This window comes from Montipora foliosa, chromosome 3, assembly GCF_036669935.1.
Source record: "Montipora foliosa isolate CH-2021 chromosome 3, ASM3666993v2, whole genome shotgun sequence".
NCBI classification, from domain to species: Eukaryota; Metazoa; Cnidaria; class Anthozoa; order Scleractinia; family Acroporidae; genus Montipora; species Montipora foliosa.
In genome coordinates, this window is record NC_090871.1 from 32,403,183 (window position 1) to 32,420,783 (window position 17,601).

The 17,601-nt window shown below is 38.0% G+C and overlaps 1 protein-coding gene across 1 annotated transcript; it reads left to right on the forward strand.

Annotated features, from left to right (window-relative positions):
• The first annotated feature begins 1,548 nt into the window (after positions 1 to 1,548).
• LOC137994751 (secreted acidic protein 1A-like) lies at positions 1,549 to 4,299 on the forward strand. The gene is made up of 2 exons (XM_068840355.1): positions 1,549 to 1,665; positions 3,374 to 4,299. The coding sequence occupies exons 1-2, from the start codon at positions 1,584 to 1,586 to the stop codon at positions 3,736 to 3,738; spliced, it is 447 nt and encodes a 148-aa protein (XP_068696456.1). The 5' UTR covers positions 1,549 to 1,583; the 3' UTR covers positions 3,739 to 4,299.
• Positions 4,300 to 17,601: the final 13,302 nt, after the last annotated feature.

Consider the following 17,601-nt stretch of genomic DNA (forward strand, 5'->3'; position numbering starts at 1 on the left):
GGAAATAGCGATGTTACCACGATAGATAGATAGATAAATATTACTGTAGTGGACGCTAAGCAGCACTATCTCCATGTGAGTAAGAGCTTCATCGTAACTGAGGCCAGGGCACACGATTTTTAAAGTCCTCTTCTGTACTCGCTCTAGTTCATTAACTAAATACTTTGGGAGTGAATAATACACGCGACACAGGATATGGACAATCCAGAGTATCTGGCTTCTTCACTGTGTACGTAATGACAAAGGTCCTCGTTCCGCCGTTGGACAAATATCGTGTACTCGTAACTTGGTAATGACTTTCATTACGTGAATAATCCTGTAACCTGAAAGCCTACGATTAAAAAAAAAATTGAATTTCAACAAGTATCAGTTTTTCTTCGCTTGCTTAGCGGTGAACTGCTATATGAGATAAGCTGAAGTGCCATACGTGAATTTTTGTTGTCTTTTCCCCTACTATAATTTGGTGCATCGCTGCAAGAGGGGCTGCTGTCTGGTAACTTTTTAAGTAACCCATTTCCGAGTTCATGTCTGCCTCATCTTCAAAGCGAGTCTAAGGGCGAAGTTATTTTGTGAAGGTAAATTGTTCTGCTTAACATATGAATGAAAATTAATTTTCACAAGAAAAACTTTGCACTTAGACTCGCTTTGAAGAGAAGGCAGACATGAATTCGGAAATGGGCTATGTCCGGCTTTCGTCATAGAGCCATTGTAATTGTTCGAATCAGAATATAGGAATATACGTCTCTAAAAAGAGACGAAATTATTTTAGCATCAATTTAACTCTAGAGTGTCCTTAATAACACAGCAACGTAACCACAAAATAAAGCCATATTCCATATACGCTCAACTGTATACTTTAAACTTCCTTCCATCAAGTTTGATTCCTCTCAGAGCAAAGCAACGAGAAACTTAAGAGCGCCACCGTAAATGAATTAGTGTTTAAACAAATGCATAATCTCAAGGGCTTTTTTTTTTTTTAATTTATATAGACGGAATTGCATTTAATTAGAAATTGCCTGGGTAATCCTAAAAATTGTATGAAATGACTAAAGGAAAGCACTCATTCATGAAGTACATAACAACAGAGAAAACAAGGGGGTTTCCCTTTTAAACCCAGAGAGTGTGTTTAATACTTTGGTTTTCATTTTGGTTAAAACGATGAGGTGGATAAGGGCTGTAAGGCCTCAAAGCAATTAAAAGCAATCGCAATTGCTAAATTGACAAAATGTGTCAAATGTTGCCACTAGAACGCCAAAAAAAACAAATCAAAACAAAAACAAAACAAAAAATCTCTAACTCCTGGAAAAGGACCAAGGTATCGAAAATAGCACATTGTTGCCGGCGATAGAGTGATACTGCTGATTTTGGCCTCACTCGAGTTCCTCTTTTGCTGTGTTTCCGAGACAATATATAGTTCGCAAAATCATGTCGCGATATCCAGGGGATATCTCGAATATCATTGACGCTATAAATGACTCCCCTTTATTTCGAAACCTATAAATTCCAGACGAAAACCCACAGTATCATTTTAAACCTCGACATTTTTGAAGAGCAACTCGAGTTCAGATAAAACGTTCCGAAACATGGCTTCCAAGATCTTGCTTCTGATTTCTTTCTTTGCTTTACTGAGTCCCCTTTGGAGTCTTCCTTTGCCTCTCCCTGATGGTAAGAGTTCATTCAGTTTGATTCAATTTTCTTTGTTTGATAATGCAAGTGTTGATCGGTTATTATGGCCATTTGTAGTTTTCCTCGTTTACGACATGTCTCATAATCATTGGATCCTGCGTCTCAAAATTATAAGCCCCACTAACAAGCGTTAAAATCAGTAAGTTATTTTAGCTTTTTTTCCAGCAGGGAAATGATGATTTCCAAGTATTTAAGATTTAAAGACATTTCCGTAAAAGTATGTCTAAGCATTCTAATGTATGTTAAAATTAGGTGCTCGTCAAAGCCAAAACTCATTTTGCTTGCATCAAGACAGCGAGGTAAATGAATTACTGGTAGCTTGTTTCATCACGCACGAAACGACTGAGTATAGAGTTGTCATTGGAGACTTTCATGATGATGCCAATTTGTCGTTTGCAAATGAGGAAAAAATACTTAATCTAGGACTAGATTAGCAGAGTATGTCACTTAGAATTAAAAAAGAACTGAGAAAAAACCTTAAGAAAAAAAATTTGAATAAAAAAATTGAAAAAGTCAGTCGAACGATGTCGAACTCAGTTCAATGGCTCAATTGCAAGTGCATTTAACCTCTACGCTACCGAAACAAAGGCGATTTGGCATTTTATGTATTGAAATGAAGTTAATCTTAACAATTTATTGAAAGCTTACCGAATAAAAAGGCTTGGTTACCAAGAAGGGCATCGACCGTCAAGTCAAAAATGGAATCGCTTTTTTACGTAACGGAAATTAGCATCCACGACGCCAATGTGAACCAAAATGTAGAACTAGTAAGTTCATGTTTTTGAAACGTTTTCCTCCACATTCCAGTTCACGCTGAACTACCCCGTAAAAAAAGAGTAATGTTAAGGCCGGTGTCTACTATTGTTATTGCGCATAAGTTCTGCGCATCTCCAGATTCTCGGATTTCCTATCGCCGATGCTTACTAATACTAGCAAGAGATTATATATAATCTCTTGATACTAGATATTTTTGCACGGTTTAAAACTATCCGGAGAAAGGAGATCTTAGTAAGTACTCTTGGTATCCAAAAAGAAAATTGGGGGTAACCATGCATTTTTGAGAGATAATTAAGCTTCAATTTGAGAAAGAACGCCATACATTGCTTTGTATTTTAAAGCTTTTTACAAATATTGTTCACGAATTATCTTTGAAAAATGCGTGGTTACCCCCAATTGTCTTTTAGGATTTCAATAACACTTGTTAAGATCTACATTTCCTGCATAATCACACACCGGGGCAAAAATATCTTTAATTAGTAGGCACCGTCCTTAAAACAAAGAGGAAAAATTAAAATTCAATGATATGTCCCCAACTTTACATAGAACTTGAGATTTGATTGCACAGTTGCAAAAAAAGAAAAAAATTAAAAGAAACGTACGAAGCTTCAAGACGCGGGTGCTCTCTTCGAATCCAAGTTCTGCGCGGACTCAACTAACTAGACCGCTCGTAGCATAAGCTAGTTGCATGAGTTGTATTGAAACCAGTGAATTCATGCAAATGACCGCAGTGTCAAAATTTTGTCGCGGCAAAAAAAATGTATTTTTTAACAAAAATGCATTATGTCAGATGAGGCGAATTTTGCAGTGACTTGTTGCCTTGAGTGTTCCGAATTTTAACTTTGCTCTCCCGCATATCCGTGTAAAAAAACAGTTGACAAATCCAAACTCGTTCTTTCATGGTCAACAGATGGAGGCTCTGACGATGTTGCTGAAGAAGAAGATAAATTTGATGCAAAAGACGATACTGACGATGACGATGCTGATAACGACGATGATAATGGCGATGAAGATCCTACGGGCGATGACGCTGACGCTGATGATGACAATGATGATGACAACGATGATTATAATGATGACGAGGACGATGAAGATACTACTGACGTTGATGATGATGATGATGATGACGATGAAGACCCTACAAACGAAGACGATGACAATGACGATGAAAATGATGACGATGACAATGATGATGACAACGATAATGATGATGATGATGATGATGACGATGAAGATCCCACTGACGATGACGATGACGATGATGATCACAACTAAGAAGTGATAAAAATGACGAAAAAGATGCTGAAGACTAAACTATGGAAAAAAGAACTGTATAACGATGGAGATTTGCAAACGAGATTGCCGATAGCCCACGTACCAAAAAGATAACAGTTAGTGAGAAATCGTGCATCCATCCATGCTTTCCTTTATCTATAATTAATTTATTTAACCTACATATTTCTGTGCTTGTACATCGAAGATGAAATTGAGTTTATTTTATTTATTATTCGTTGCAGTTTAATTCACGCTTCAAGTATATTCAAAGTTTGAACAATTCAAGTCAATTGTCGTGAAATCTCTTTCCATAAAAATACTTACCGTTACTCATGGGTTCCTGGTAACGGCAGGAGCCCATCTGGAGCGTGCAACTTCCATACAGTGTCTGTAAAACTGCGTTTTCACAAGTAGGTTCATTTTTAGACTAGCCCTTCCCGCGACTTAGGGAAAAAAACAAAGGCAGTTCCGGTTCGGTGACCCTATGACGTCAGCTTAATTTCTTGTAATTGGTCATCGGGCTCCTCTGGGAGTCTCAATCGAGGGAATCTCAACCTAAAAATAAATTGGTCTGTGAAAACGCCGTTACACGAACACAGTAGAGTTGTAGGCTCCCGGGTCTTGGTTCCTGCCGTTACCTACGTTTTTAATTTAAACCGTACAATCAAATATTTTAAGATCAGAAAAATTATGGTAGCAGACAACTTGGTATCTTATTACCTATGTTTATGCTTTAAATAAACTTTATCATGAAAAGTCTCCTTGGGCCTTTTTAATTTGTTCAAAGATAAACCTAAATCGGGACCAGGTATGTTTGTCCTAGTGAATAAGTGAAAGTCAAATTATCCCGATGTCTGTGTGTACAAAATATCCTTCGATCATTCTGACTAGTCAACAACAAAGAAACTGTCGTGGAAAGACCATATGGAGCGTTTTCACTCACGTGACCAGCAGCCATATTGGATTACTTAAAGAAAAGAAATTATATGCATAAATATAGAGTACAATTCCCAAAGGATTAGTTTGGTACACCATCATGGCCACCATTTCTTTGTTTTGGAACACCAACATGGCCGCCATGACGTCATGTGAAAACGCTCTATTCGCTTGTTTTGCGAAAAGCAGCTATGAAAAAGTCGTAAATCAGTACTTTGCATGGTACAACTAAATCTCTTCATAACTAGTACATTTTTTGAAAAAAAGCTATTGAAGGCTTTTACGTGTGTCACCGGTTTGGTGGAAAATAATGGTAATTAAGGCAGCGAAAATTGGGCTCATCCTCGGTGTAAAAACCTGTGAAACTCACAGATGACGTAACACAAAGGAAAACAAAAGAGCAAAAACAAAAACATCAAACAATAGCCTAACCCTAGCACAAGCTAACAAAACAAAGAAAAAGTTTCACAGGTTTTTACATCGAGGTAAACCCGAAAATTGACGCGCAACTTAATTAATAGGGCGGAAATTAGCTTTGACACAAATTATATAAGCACGAATTTCATAAAGCGTTAAATTCCTATTTAATTAAAAGTAGCCTTCCATACGAAATGCAGCCTTTGAATTGTACTGTCGCCAAGTAGCTGAACTCTTCTTAACGTTCTACAATCATCTTTTAGCATGCAATATGGAGTATCCCTTGAGTCACTTTTATTTATGCTCGTCTCTGTGAACCATTCCGGCATGGCATAGCATGGCATAATTGGTAATAATATACATATGTTTACGTTATTCACAGGCAGGGATTTCCGGTGTGGTCTTGAGTACGGGGACTTACTCAAGGCCGACCCCGTTCTCAAGACCTCAGGCACAGTTTTTCCTATACGAGCTGACCTAAGCCTGTGAATAACGTATTTATTTTTTCTGCTTTTTTTTTCTGAAAATGAACGTGGCAAACCGGTTTGAAAAGAGTCTTTCTACGCGCTCTACGACGCACTGTCACAGTTAAAATTTAACTTATAATTGAAAAAATTAAGCGCTCCGTTTGCCAAGTTCAGAGAAAAAATATAGATTAACGATAAGACAGAGCCTCAAATATCTCTTGGTACAATAAATATAAAAACCTAACAGCTATATTTCATATGAAGCACAGAGAAATGAGCTATACAAACTAAACAAAAGTGCTTTGTCTTGTTAAAAATGAAATGACACTTTCATATTCGACCATATTCGGTTTCAGGGAAAGTTCTTTAAACACGAGAAAAAAAATTGTGAAAAATACTCAAACATCTTAGTCTCTGCCTTCATGTCTTATTATTGAAAGTATTTAATTTTGTTCTCCTTCAAGTCCTTCACAAACCAGTGCAAAAACTACACAAGACAATTTTGTCGACATTGGTTCATGCATAGTTAAGAAATGTAGGCTGGTTAGGAAACTCAACAAGTCTCTTTGTTTGATGTTTTTGTTCTTTAATTGTTTAGTGAACGGTCCGAAAACGTAGAGCAAATTTTTCATTTGGAAGCCTTGAGGAAGGAAAATATGGCCTCTTCCTTCGAGTTACACTAACCTGCAGTCATGAAAAAAAGAAAGCATAAGTAGTATCACACACAGTTCAAAACTGCTCACAAAAGCAACGCAACGGATCGAGATCATTGTATTTTACCAATGATTTAATTGAGCACGTATTCAGGATTTCATTTCTTTTACGGTCCTTGACTCGCCCTTCAATGTCACGGTAAAGTCACGTTCTGTTCAGTTTTCTTTCTTTCCGATTTTTCGCCTTTCAGTTCTGGTATGAAGTCCTACTACTACGTATACTGAAGTGTGCTGTGTTGAATTGCTGAGGTGAAGACTGAGATGTCGTGATTCACTGGTTGAAAAGAGTCAGCGATAGACGCAAAAACTGATACTACTTGATATTATAATTAAAAAATTTCGTCAACAGACTGTAAAAATCTAGAAAAGCATAGTTGCCTTTGTGATTACTTCAGCAATGTGGCAGTTTAACTGAAGAGTGTTTGATGGGCGAAAAAAAATGAACATATAACACCAGTACTTAAGCGCCTGCACTAGCTTCCAGTATATTAAGCAAGAATTGATTTTAAAATCTTGATAATCACGTTTGAAGCTCTACATAATCAAACACCCAACTACAGCAAAGAATGTTGAAGTCGACTTCAAACCCGGCCGTTCTCTACCTTCATCTCAGTGCCTGCTCCTTACGCCAACACCAAGCTAAAAAGCTGGAAATAGAGCCTTCCAAGTAGCTGCACCTAAGCTATGGAACTCGCTATCCAGTAGTATACGTTTCGCCAGCACTTCAACCAGTTTCAAAAGATTAAAATGTGCGATAGATACACATTGAGAATGAGAATTTTAAGAATCTGTTAAGTTGTTAAATTGTCGAATGACGTCTGAAATTAGTGATCAGGTCTAATAAGTATATAGGTTCTTAGGTTTTATCATTAACAATATCATGATTTATTATTATTATTATTATTATTATTATTATTATTATTATTATTATTATTATTATCATCATTATTATTAGTATTATTATCTCATGGCGTTTACGCTATGGCAGATGTTATACCGCATTTAAACCAAAGGAGCGAGCCATAGCCAATGGCCAAAGGTCCTTTGGGTCATTCCCTCTTGTTTGGTTTTCCAGAACCTTTCTTAGGATCCTTGCTGTTCCTAACAAGGCTGTTTTCTGCAAGAGTCCTTTCTTGATAGCAATCCCTAGCTTCGCAAGCCATCCATCTAACCTTTTACTTACTCCTCCAAGTGCACCAACCTGACTATCGGTACGACTTCTACATGTCTGATCCCCCATATACTCTTAATTTCTCTCTTTAGCTCCTGGTGCTTCTCCACCTTTTTACCTTCCTTCTCATGCACCCTGTGGTCCCACGGTGACGCAATATCCACAGTGATTACTTTATTATTTTCCTTTTCTACAACAACAATGTCTGGTTTTCTGGCTGCGATGATATGGTCACACTGGATGGACATGTCCCACAAGATCTTAAAACTTTCGTTTTCCACAACCCTTTCTGGTTGGTGCTCATACCATTTCTCACTTCTGTCTATACCATAATTACAACAGAGTTTGAAACGCGTTCCAAACTAAAATGGGTTTTTCCAAAACCAATATTTTTCAGGTGCACCAATCTGACAATATTGTCACGCTTTCTCTTGTACTCTTTCTGCGCCAGTTTGTTACATTCACTGATAATGTGGTTTATTGTTTCACCCTTCTCCCCACACAATCTGCAAAGTGGGGAATCCACTGACTTGTCAATGTTGAACTTGACATAAAATCTTCTCAGTGCCTGTTCTTGTGCTTCAAAAATAAGTGCTTCAGTTCCGATTTTTAAATCACTATTTCTTGTCCATTCTTTGTCAACTGTCCCCGACATATCACGTAGGAATTGACCATGCATTTTTTTTCTCTTTCCATCTGTTCAAGCTAGCATTCTGTCTTTCTTGTTTAAAGTTTCTCTTTTCCTTTGCTTCATCACTGTTTAAAATTCCTACCCCTCTTACTCCTGCCAACACTCTCTCGTTTGAATTCTTTAGATACCATGCCAGATTATTTTCCTCAGCCATTCACACATATTTGGCAGCTAATTAGGCCTCTTTCTCCTTTCTGTCGTGATAAATACAACCTGTCTACATCACTTTTGGGCTGTAAATTCCCATACAGTGACATCGTCTTCCTGGTTTTTCTATCCAGCTTCTTTAGTTCGTCACTCTTCCAATCTATCGCACCTGCGCTATACCTCAAGATTGCAACAGCCCATGTGTTGACAGCCATGATCTTATTCCTTCTACTCAACTTTGTCTTTAACACTACTTTCAGCCTCCGTTTATATTCCTTTGAAACCAAGGCTTTCATTTCCTTCTCCTTCAAATGCTCTGCTTCCAGAATTCCTAGGTACTTATACCCACTGTCGTCGATCTCCTTCATAACTTGCCCGTTTGGTAGCACAATTCCTTCTATTTTAGCAATTTCACCTCGTTTCAGTATTAGCACCCCACACTTCTTTACACCAAATTCCATCCCTATGTCCGAGCTAAATATATGAACTGTCTGTGCAAGGGAATTAATCTGTTCATAACATTTCCCAAACAGTTTCAGGTGCTCCGTGAACAGTAGATGGTTTATCTTGCACTCACTCCCCACTCATACCCAACGTTTCACCTTCTCAGCTCTAATGAAAGTGGCACCATACACAGTACAAACAACAACGGCGAGAGGCTCCCTGGAAGATCCCTCTATTGATGTTCACCACTCCCAATGTCTGTCCACATGATGTCAGTTCAGTCTTCCACTCATCCATACTGCTCGCGAGAAACTGTCTCACATTAGCCGCAACACTAAACATTTCCAGGCATTCCATTATCCAACTATGTGGCACCATATCATACGCCTTGCGGTAATCGATCCAGGCCATGGAGAGGTTCGTGCGCCTTCTTTTGCAATCCTTAAGAATCGCCTTATCGATTAGCAGTGGATCTTTAGTTCCCCTGCTTCCTCTCTTACACCCCTTCTGTTCTGCACTGCCCTTACTAGGATCCTTCAGACATAAAGGTTAACCACTCCGGTAACCTCTCTTCTCCATTTAAGATCTTATTCAGCTGTTCAGCAATTCTTCCATGATGGGCCCTCAACATTTTTAACCAGAAACCTTGCACACCACCCCTGCCAGGGGCTTTCCATCCCTGCCAGGGGCTTGGCATCTTTCTACAATGGGTGGTTATCATCTCAGATGTTATCTTCAGATCTCTTTGTTGGATATTCCTAATATCATTTCTGATGTTAGTCAGCAACTCCGCATTCCTGCGTGTTCTTTCCTTACACTCCAGTTGTCACCCCAAAACTTTTTACTATCATCCGCATCAGGGACTATATCATCATTCCTGGCCGTACCATTCAGCTCCTGATAGAATCTCTTCTGATCTTGCTGGAATAGCATGTTCTGTTTATACTGCATGACCCGTTGTCCATATCTCTTAATTTTTGCGGCTTTAGCAAGTACCCTCTGTTTCAACTCTTCAATCACTGTTGTGATCTTTTTTCTCCCAATGTTGTACTTCTTTTCAAGCTGTATAAACTTTCTTCTTTTTCTTAATTCACCTCTTTTTTCCCTTTCCAGGATATTGATATCTTTCCTAAGCATTCTAATATCTCCTTCAATTCTCCTTTTCCACCACGGCTCTTTGCTCTGCTTTTTTGCGGTCTGCTTGAGGCGTATTTCTTTAGCAATGTAGATACTTACCGCATTCATAAGTTTGTTGGTTTCCGTGATGTTTCTAGTTGGAATTATTACTGGGTTGCCAAACCCAGTCGGAATCTCGGTTTCATTTCGTAGGTTTTTTTGTTATTTTCCGTGTCGGGAAATGTCTTGCCTGTCACTCCCCTGCTAAGTGGTGTCTTTATGCATAGAGCCTTCTGGGCGTATTGTCTTAGGATCGAGAGGGTAGTGGGAAATGCGTAGATTTCTCTGGTGGACAGAGTAGAATGATTAACGTAACCGGCAATGGCGTCGAAAGTCATGTAACGCGAATGGCCTTTTAGTGGATTTTTAAGCAAAATATACCCTTATGGAGCTTAATAATGGAAAGTCAATTGGATACTGAACAAGGAGGGCGCTGAAAAAAAAATCTGGAATCTTAAAAGCGACGAGTAATGGACTTCGAAAACAATCTGTCGTCAACAATCTGTCATCAAAGTGAGATGTAGTTTCTAATATTGTACGAGTGTGGTGTTTTGTACAACGCTGAAATCAAATGGAAAATTCTCTAGTAACTTATGGGTTTAACAAAACAGAGACTTGGATCTGTACTCATTTCTGCACAGTCTTTTGCTAACAATTGGAAATTTCACAAATTCCTGTTAGTCAAAAATTATTTGAAAGAAAGCTTGTTGCCCATTTTTTGCTTGATAATTCAAGTAACGGGTTTTTCAGGGAAGGGTTTGATGCTAAACACTCGAGGGAAATCTATTTACCGTGTTGCGTTTTTGACACGGAGTGTAATTTGACACGATTGAGTTTCTTGTCTTTACGCACGTATTAAATGAAATAGGAAGGGTTTTTTGCCTCTTATAGCACATATTTGTTTGTTTCAAAGAGCATTTCGCTGGAAAATGGTGGCTTTTATGAACTCATCATATGTAATCTGCGAGCTTAACTGGATAGCTTTTATGGCAATAGTAAAGCATTTTCGTGTCAAAATATAAGGTAAGCGACTCTTTCTGTTGTGTTAACTTAATTAAATATACCATGGCTCGTAAGTTTGCATTTGTCGTCTGCTGTAAACTTGATTTCCACACTCAAAATTACCTCCAGAACCTACTTTTTGCGTAAAATAAGCTTTTAGAATGATTTTCGTTTCTTCTGTGGTGATACTTGACGATTCGGGAACAATTTGTGAAAAAATATTTATAACGGGCACGCGCAACTTGCCCGATTATGCATATAACATCCACTTGGCCTTTTGACATCCCATTGAAAAAAACTCGTAAAATATTCGCAGACCGGTCGCTTTCTCTGAAATTTGAAAGGATGATTGCTAACAAATATAGAAAGATTTTCACAATAACTAAAAATTCCTGTGTTAAGCTTTAGAATTCAACGATGAGGTAATGCGACTAAATTTGTCGCGTGCGTTGCTATTTTTATGATTTGACTGTTGTGCAAATTTTGACAGATAATATTAAATTATGAAAAAAATATCTAGGTAAAGGTACACCTTTTTTAACGTCGGAAGTTCCAGTATTCTCCCAGGAAGCCGACGGATAGATCGTTAAAAAATCTTTATTTTTAGCTGTTATTTGAACATAAAAGATGCAACACTTGACGAGAAATAATATTTTTGCTAATACTATGTATTTTTCCCGGGAATCGGGTTGAAAATGAGTTAACAAATTTGCATACGTGCGTTGAAATGTGGTACACGAGGAGAAAGGAATTTTATTTCTCTGACAAATGATTTTGTCATTGTAGTGCAAGATGAAATTTATTTGGGAAGCCAACAATATTCTTTTAACTTCCTGGTTAATCCAATTTTATTGCTGCGACTTGCTAGTGCGAAGATTGTGTACATGAAACTCGCGCTTCTTGCGAATTTTGAGTGTCATGAAATTACATAATTTGTGTGACAATATATCCCTTTTTAATACTCTGACCCAGATACATTCAGATAGTAACAAACTTCATATTTACTTAACCATTTCTTCTGCTTTTGTGCTTGTCAGCATTGTGATTTGCGGTAATTCGCAAGTCTGTTTTTGTATCTCATAGATGTTTAGATTTTCAATTACACGGCCACTCAACCTCTCGATTGTGTAAATAGTTCACCCTGAAGTCAAAATAGATACGTTTCTCAGGAACCCGACAAAGAAGGCTTCCTGGCCCGACGGAAGAAATCTAATTATTCAGTTAAATATTACAACAAAATTAACTAACGACGGAAGTTTCTTCGCTAAAAAGTACGTTGTTCTACTCTGAAACATTCTTTCCCGTAGTTCATTCACTTGACACGAGGTGATCACGTGCACCTTTACGGTTGCCTAGCACGTGATCAATAGAGAGCTTTAGATTCTACGACGAGGACGAGAACGAGTACGAGTTTTGACTGCCCGTTTTTAGCGAAAATACTAAGGAAATTTATAACCCGTGCAGCTAATCTTACTCTCTGTTAGCAATATAGGTTGCTCAGTTATTTTTATTGCTGGTAACTGAGCCTTTTTGCTAATCAAAAAATGCCAAACCGCTACCGTGTTGTTGACTTGTTTTGACTCGACGACATTTTTGCAAAATCTCGTACTAAAATGACGACGGCATCACGTTTTTCCCGCCAAGATGACGCTGGTTTGCGCGCGCTCACTGTTGTCGTATGAGAAAATCTCGTACTCGTAGTCGTTCTCGTACTAGAATCTAAAGCTCTCTAATCTCTTCCTTTTGACAAAACGTTAGAGACTGCAAACATTGTTCGTGTTTTTAAGATCTTTCAATGAGAATTCGATTCATAGTTATATATAAACACTATGTTTTTTTTTCTTTATCTGTCTCTTTCTGGTGCAAACGCAAAGCCAAACAATGTTTTGACCTGGCATCAGATTAGACCGTCACATTATGGAGCGGAAACAACACCTTTAGTCCTTTCTTGTATGAGCAATAAACGTTTGCTTAGTCCAACTGCTAGACATGCTGGAAAACATCCGTCAGAGCAATTTGCAGTTAGTTTTTTGCAGACTATTTATTTAAAGAAGAAATGAGTGAATTTTACTCAAGAGCGTGTTTTGTTATCTTTAAACTGAATTTATTACGAAAGCTTAAAAGACTAAAAGACCTTAAAATGGGACAGGCCATTACAAAATAATTAAACGTGTGAGCCAAAGGGCCTCTGCTGGTGCGACATGTGGGTGACCTCTCAAATGGTTTTAATGACGCCCCACTTGAAAAAATTAACTGGAACGCTGTAGTTCTTTGTGTAACACGTACCACAGGCAACCCAGTGTAAGCTTTTTAGAGCTTCTCGTTATTATTATTATTATTATTATTATTATTATTATTATTATTATTATTATTATTATTATTATTATTATTATTATTTATTTATTTATTTGGAAGTTTTAAAACAGTTTTAAACAGAGAAATATCTATATTGCTCGTAAATTTATAGTTCTTACCTTTTGGAGATATTTCAATTTTTGTAAATATTTTTATTATGCAAATAAAGTGATTATTTATTTGCGCCCAGAGGGCCACGAACCAAACCCAATTCGAAAAAACATGTGTTGGAAAGCATCACATGGTACCATGTACTAAAGAGAAAATCGCACAATCAGCGAGCAACCATGCCAGAGAGAATTTAATATTCAGAAAAAAGACCATTCCAGAATTCGATGATCAATAACATTGAACGTTTTCCTGAAGTCCAGGAGCGCCACTCCTATTGCAGAGACCCTCCCATTCGTAGCCTCCGCCAGGTTATGCACCATTGAGATAAAAGCTTGAATAGTCGCAGATTTGGGAATTGGTTTAAACTGATTAGGGGCAATCTTCCGAAGAATAGCAGGAACCACTTCAATAACTTCCACGGGACGAAAAATTGGATTTACATAGCGTCAAATGTCTTGTCAAAGGCGCGATAAAGACCGCGTTTGTTACAGCTTTACATGCCTTTGACACGCGTCAAATATTATCTCCTTGCGGTTGCCTTTGCAGGGGGGTCTCAGGTGGTAAAGGCCGTTTTTACTACAGTTTTACACCCAACCTTTGACAAGCGCCAAAGGTGTTATTTGACAACCCTTTGTTACCCTCACAAAGGTGTCGTCAAAGATGTCTTAGCTTCAATTCAAAGACTTGGCAAAAGTGTTGTCAAAGATGTCTGAGATTCAGTTCGAAGGTTTGACAAAGGCGTGGTCAAACATGTCTGAGATTCAGATTAAAGATTTGACAAAGGTGTAGTCAAACATGTTTGAGATTCAAGTCAAAGATTTAGCAAAGATGTAGCCAAAGATGTCTTGGGGTGTATTTATAGCTGTTGGCTTGAAGCGCTGAATTAAAAACTGAGATCTCTGGACTACTTTTCCTTAATCAGGACGGTAGAACGAAAACTTCTGAATTTTTCCAGCCGTAAAAGACACCGTTCAACTCAAACAACTGTCCATCATAAATGTACTTGAGTCTCAATTGAAATGTTTTCCAAATATCTGAAATATGTCTAGAGTGGCATTTCTGAAACCACCGTAGTCAAATTAATTTGCCATCCACCCCCGTGTTATGCCATATGATAGACAGACTGAAATGCAGATACGACGAAAAACTGTGTTGTTCCATTTTTTATTCAAAGGAATTCATACTCTTGGCAAAACCAAGAATCTTACACCTTACATTCTGTAATATCTCTAGGAATCGATTTTGTTGCTTATTTTTAAGTGGTAGTATACATCCAAAATGTAAATGTTAAAGGGTATAAATAAATCGAAGGATGGGAATTATTTTTTTTCAATTCCCGTGCTTCACTTCTTTCAAGGCTTCAATTTATTTATACCTGTAATATTTACACTACACGCACAACAAGCGCCGTGTTATCAACAACTTTGTTGCATAACAAGTACAATCACTGTCACGTAGAATTAGTTAAGTTAATTTATGACAAACAATCATGACACCTCTCTTGGAAGTATCATGTAGCTGACAATATCAAGAGTAGTGGACAGAAGTGACAGGGTAAATGGAACCACTGAAAACTTTGAAAAAAAAACTGATATAATCTTGATTTTTTTCTTACTCACCAAAAACAAGTCAAAACCGAAACAATAAGTTCAATAGGAACTTCCCATGTAACAGCGTTTTAACTTTGAGGCAAGCTAATAAGTTATATTTATGTTGCAGTTCATTGTGGAAAACAGCTTTAGCCACACCGACTTGAAATTAACAAAATAAACTTCGAGTAAACGCTATTTCATGCGAAAATCCGCCAAAATTATTTTTAACTCTTTGTGCCGAAAAGGCACTCAATCGACGGCCACCAGCATACTAACTAGATTTTGCACCAATTGTAATCATTGATTTCATTTTTTTTTTCTGCATGATTAAAGTCTTGCGGTGACAGTGTGAAGTGAAGACACTTTGGCTTTCCCATTTTTATTACGTGCCGGGAAATAAATGTAATTTCCAATTGTTCTATTTCCTCGATAGAAGTTAAGACTTCTTCAACAACGATCTATAGATATTCTTGGTGCAAAAAAATTGGTATTCTTCAAATGAGACGGCCATTGTTTTATGAGTAATATAAAATGCAACTCTCCAACTCACACAATCGGTCACCCAATAAATGGTTTAGCAGCACGTCAATCAGGTATCAGGTATCAGGCAGGATTCCTGGTAGTATGCTGATTGGCTTCTTAGGTGAACTTTTGAAGTCACCTAAATCCACTTCAAAAGCCGAGAAAGTCCTCTTTAAAAAAACAGTGAAATTCTGCTGCTATTCTACTGCATTTTTTGCACAGAACACATTTTTTCCAAAGAATGGTTATTTGTGCATAGAAGACAACCAGACATTCTCTATATATGCATTAGCATGGCTATTTAAACAATAGAGTGTTTCTGTCGAGGAACTATCGGCTGATAGTTGCCCCGCGGAAATTTGATGTTCTTAAAACAAATATTTGCCCGAGAAGCGAAGCTTCAAGGGCAAATATGCTAGTTTTAAGAACATCAAATTTCCAAGGGGCAACTATCAGACCGATAGTTCCGAGACATATACACTCTATTGTCTTTATTGTTAACTACTAAATTTTCTTCCGCGCGCCAGCTCAAAAATCATGTTGAATTATTTTTAACTTTATTAGACGAAAGCCGTGTCAGCCAATGTAAATTTTGAAAAAGAAAACAAATAATACAATTTCGATTGTTTATTTTCCATAAGGCCGCTTGTTTACAGAGGTATTTTCAGCGGACGACTACTATCCATCCGGTTATTTTCCTCGGACGGGCACTATGGGCTGATAGTGTCTCTCCGCGGACGAACACTATCGCGTCACGTGATCAATTTAAACCAATAAGAATCGGAGAAAATTTAGAGGTGAACTATAATAGTTGATAGTCAGCAAGTGCGTCAACTAAAGATTTCCAATAGATTATCAACAGCATTTTGGGCGGTATGACGGTCAAGTTTCCTTGGTCAAACTCTCTTAATCTCTAATACTGGTTTAACGCTAATGTTACCAAGTTTTAAGCACTGCGGAACAACGCGGATTGCCCACTGCGGGGCGTCTTGCGGGGCAATACGCCGCTCTGACAAGTTTTCTGGTTGTTGTTATCTTGTCCTATGAGGCCACCTAGGCGGATCTTCTACGCAACGATTTTCTGTCCAAAGATCTCATCAGCATGTAGAGCTGGGTTGACCACCAAGGCAGCCTTTGTCATGAACTTCCTTTTCCTCTTCCTTTCTTCTTCGTTTTCAAGCTCTTCGCTATCACCACTATCACCAGTCGCGGAGTTGTCTGATGACATTTACGAATTAAGACTTCAGCACAATTTCTTGCTTGATTTTAATGGCCTCTTTTATCGAGACACTTTCTGTGAAATAAAAGGAAAAGACAAAATAACTTCACCATGCTGAATTTCCACCTTTCTGCACTTAACTCACATTTCCCAGCATTTGTAGTGTCGCTGTATGCATTCCAGATATATAAAAAACAGACGACGACGGCGAAAAAAAGAGTGGCAGGGCAGGGCCAAGAAGGAGGTTCAGGACATTCTCAATCAGTCTTTTCTCCGTTTATGTGAATAGTAAAGATCACTGGTCGCTGTTTAATCAGAGCAACCACAACAGAGAAGATGCTGTGGTCGTCGAGAATTCATTGGTTTATAGTCAACCAAAACTAACCCGGCCTGTGAGCCCTCGACCTTTTGGTTAAGACTAGCCCGCAGGGTACCCAAAATAAACCTAATAAACCTTTCCCCGATCCACTAAATCCTGAACGGCCCTTACCAGGCAAGTACTGCTGGTTGTATGTTCGATATTTATCAGCATTTTTTTTTTCAGGGAACGGGTTCCAGCGCTTTCTGAGCTATTACGTATGATCTTTATGAGCTATTGATGCACTATTACAGCAAAGAAAGGAACGGTAACTTATGTTAGTGTCTTTCTTTTGATCTAAAAGGATTCTGTTTTGGAATCGAACGGACTAATCGAACTAATTTTCCATGATGCAAATCCCTTCCTTAACCACACAAAGGAAAAGACACAAACAAATCGAGAGTATCAGTAAACCATAAGGTTCTGTGTCCTATCATAGGTAGCGCAAGCTCGATATATGTGTATCTGTACTAAATTATGTACGAGTAGGAATTTTAAGATTTGTATGGGACAATGATTTTTCGCAAAAGTAAAAAACAGAT

Coding starts and splice junctions, on each gene's coding strand:
- LOC137994751 (XM_068840355.1), top strand. CDS start 1,584: ATGGCTTCCAAGATCTTGCTTCTGATTTCTTTCTTTGCTTTACTGAGT. Junction 1,666..3,373: donor TCCTTTGCCTCTCCCTGATG/GTAAGAGTTCAT, acceptor CATGGTCAACAG/ATGGAGGCTCTGACGATGTT.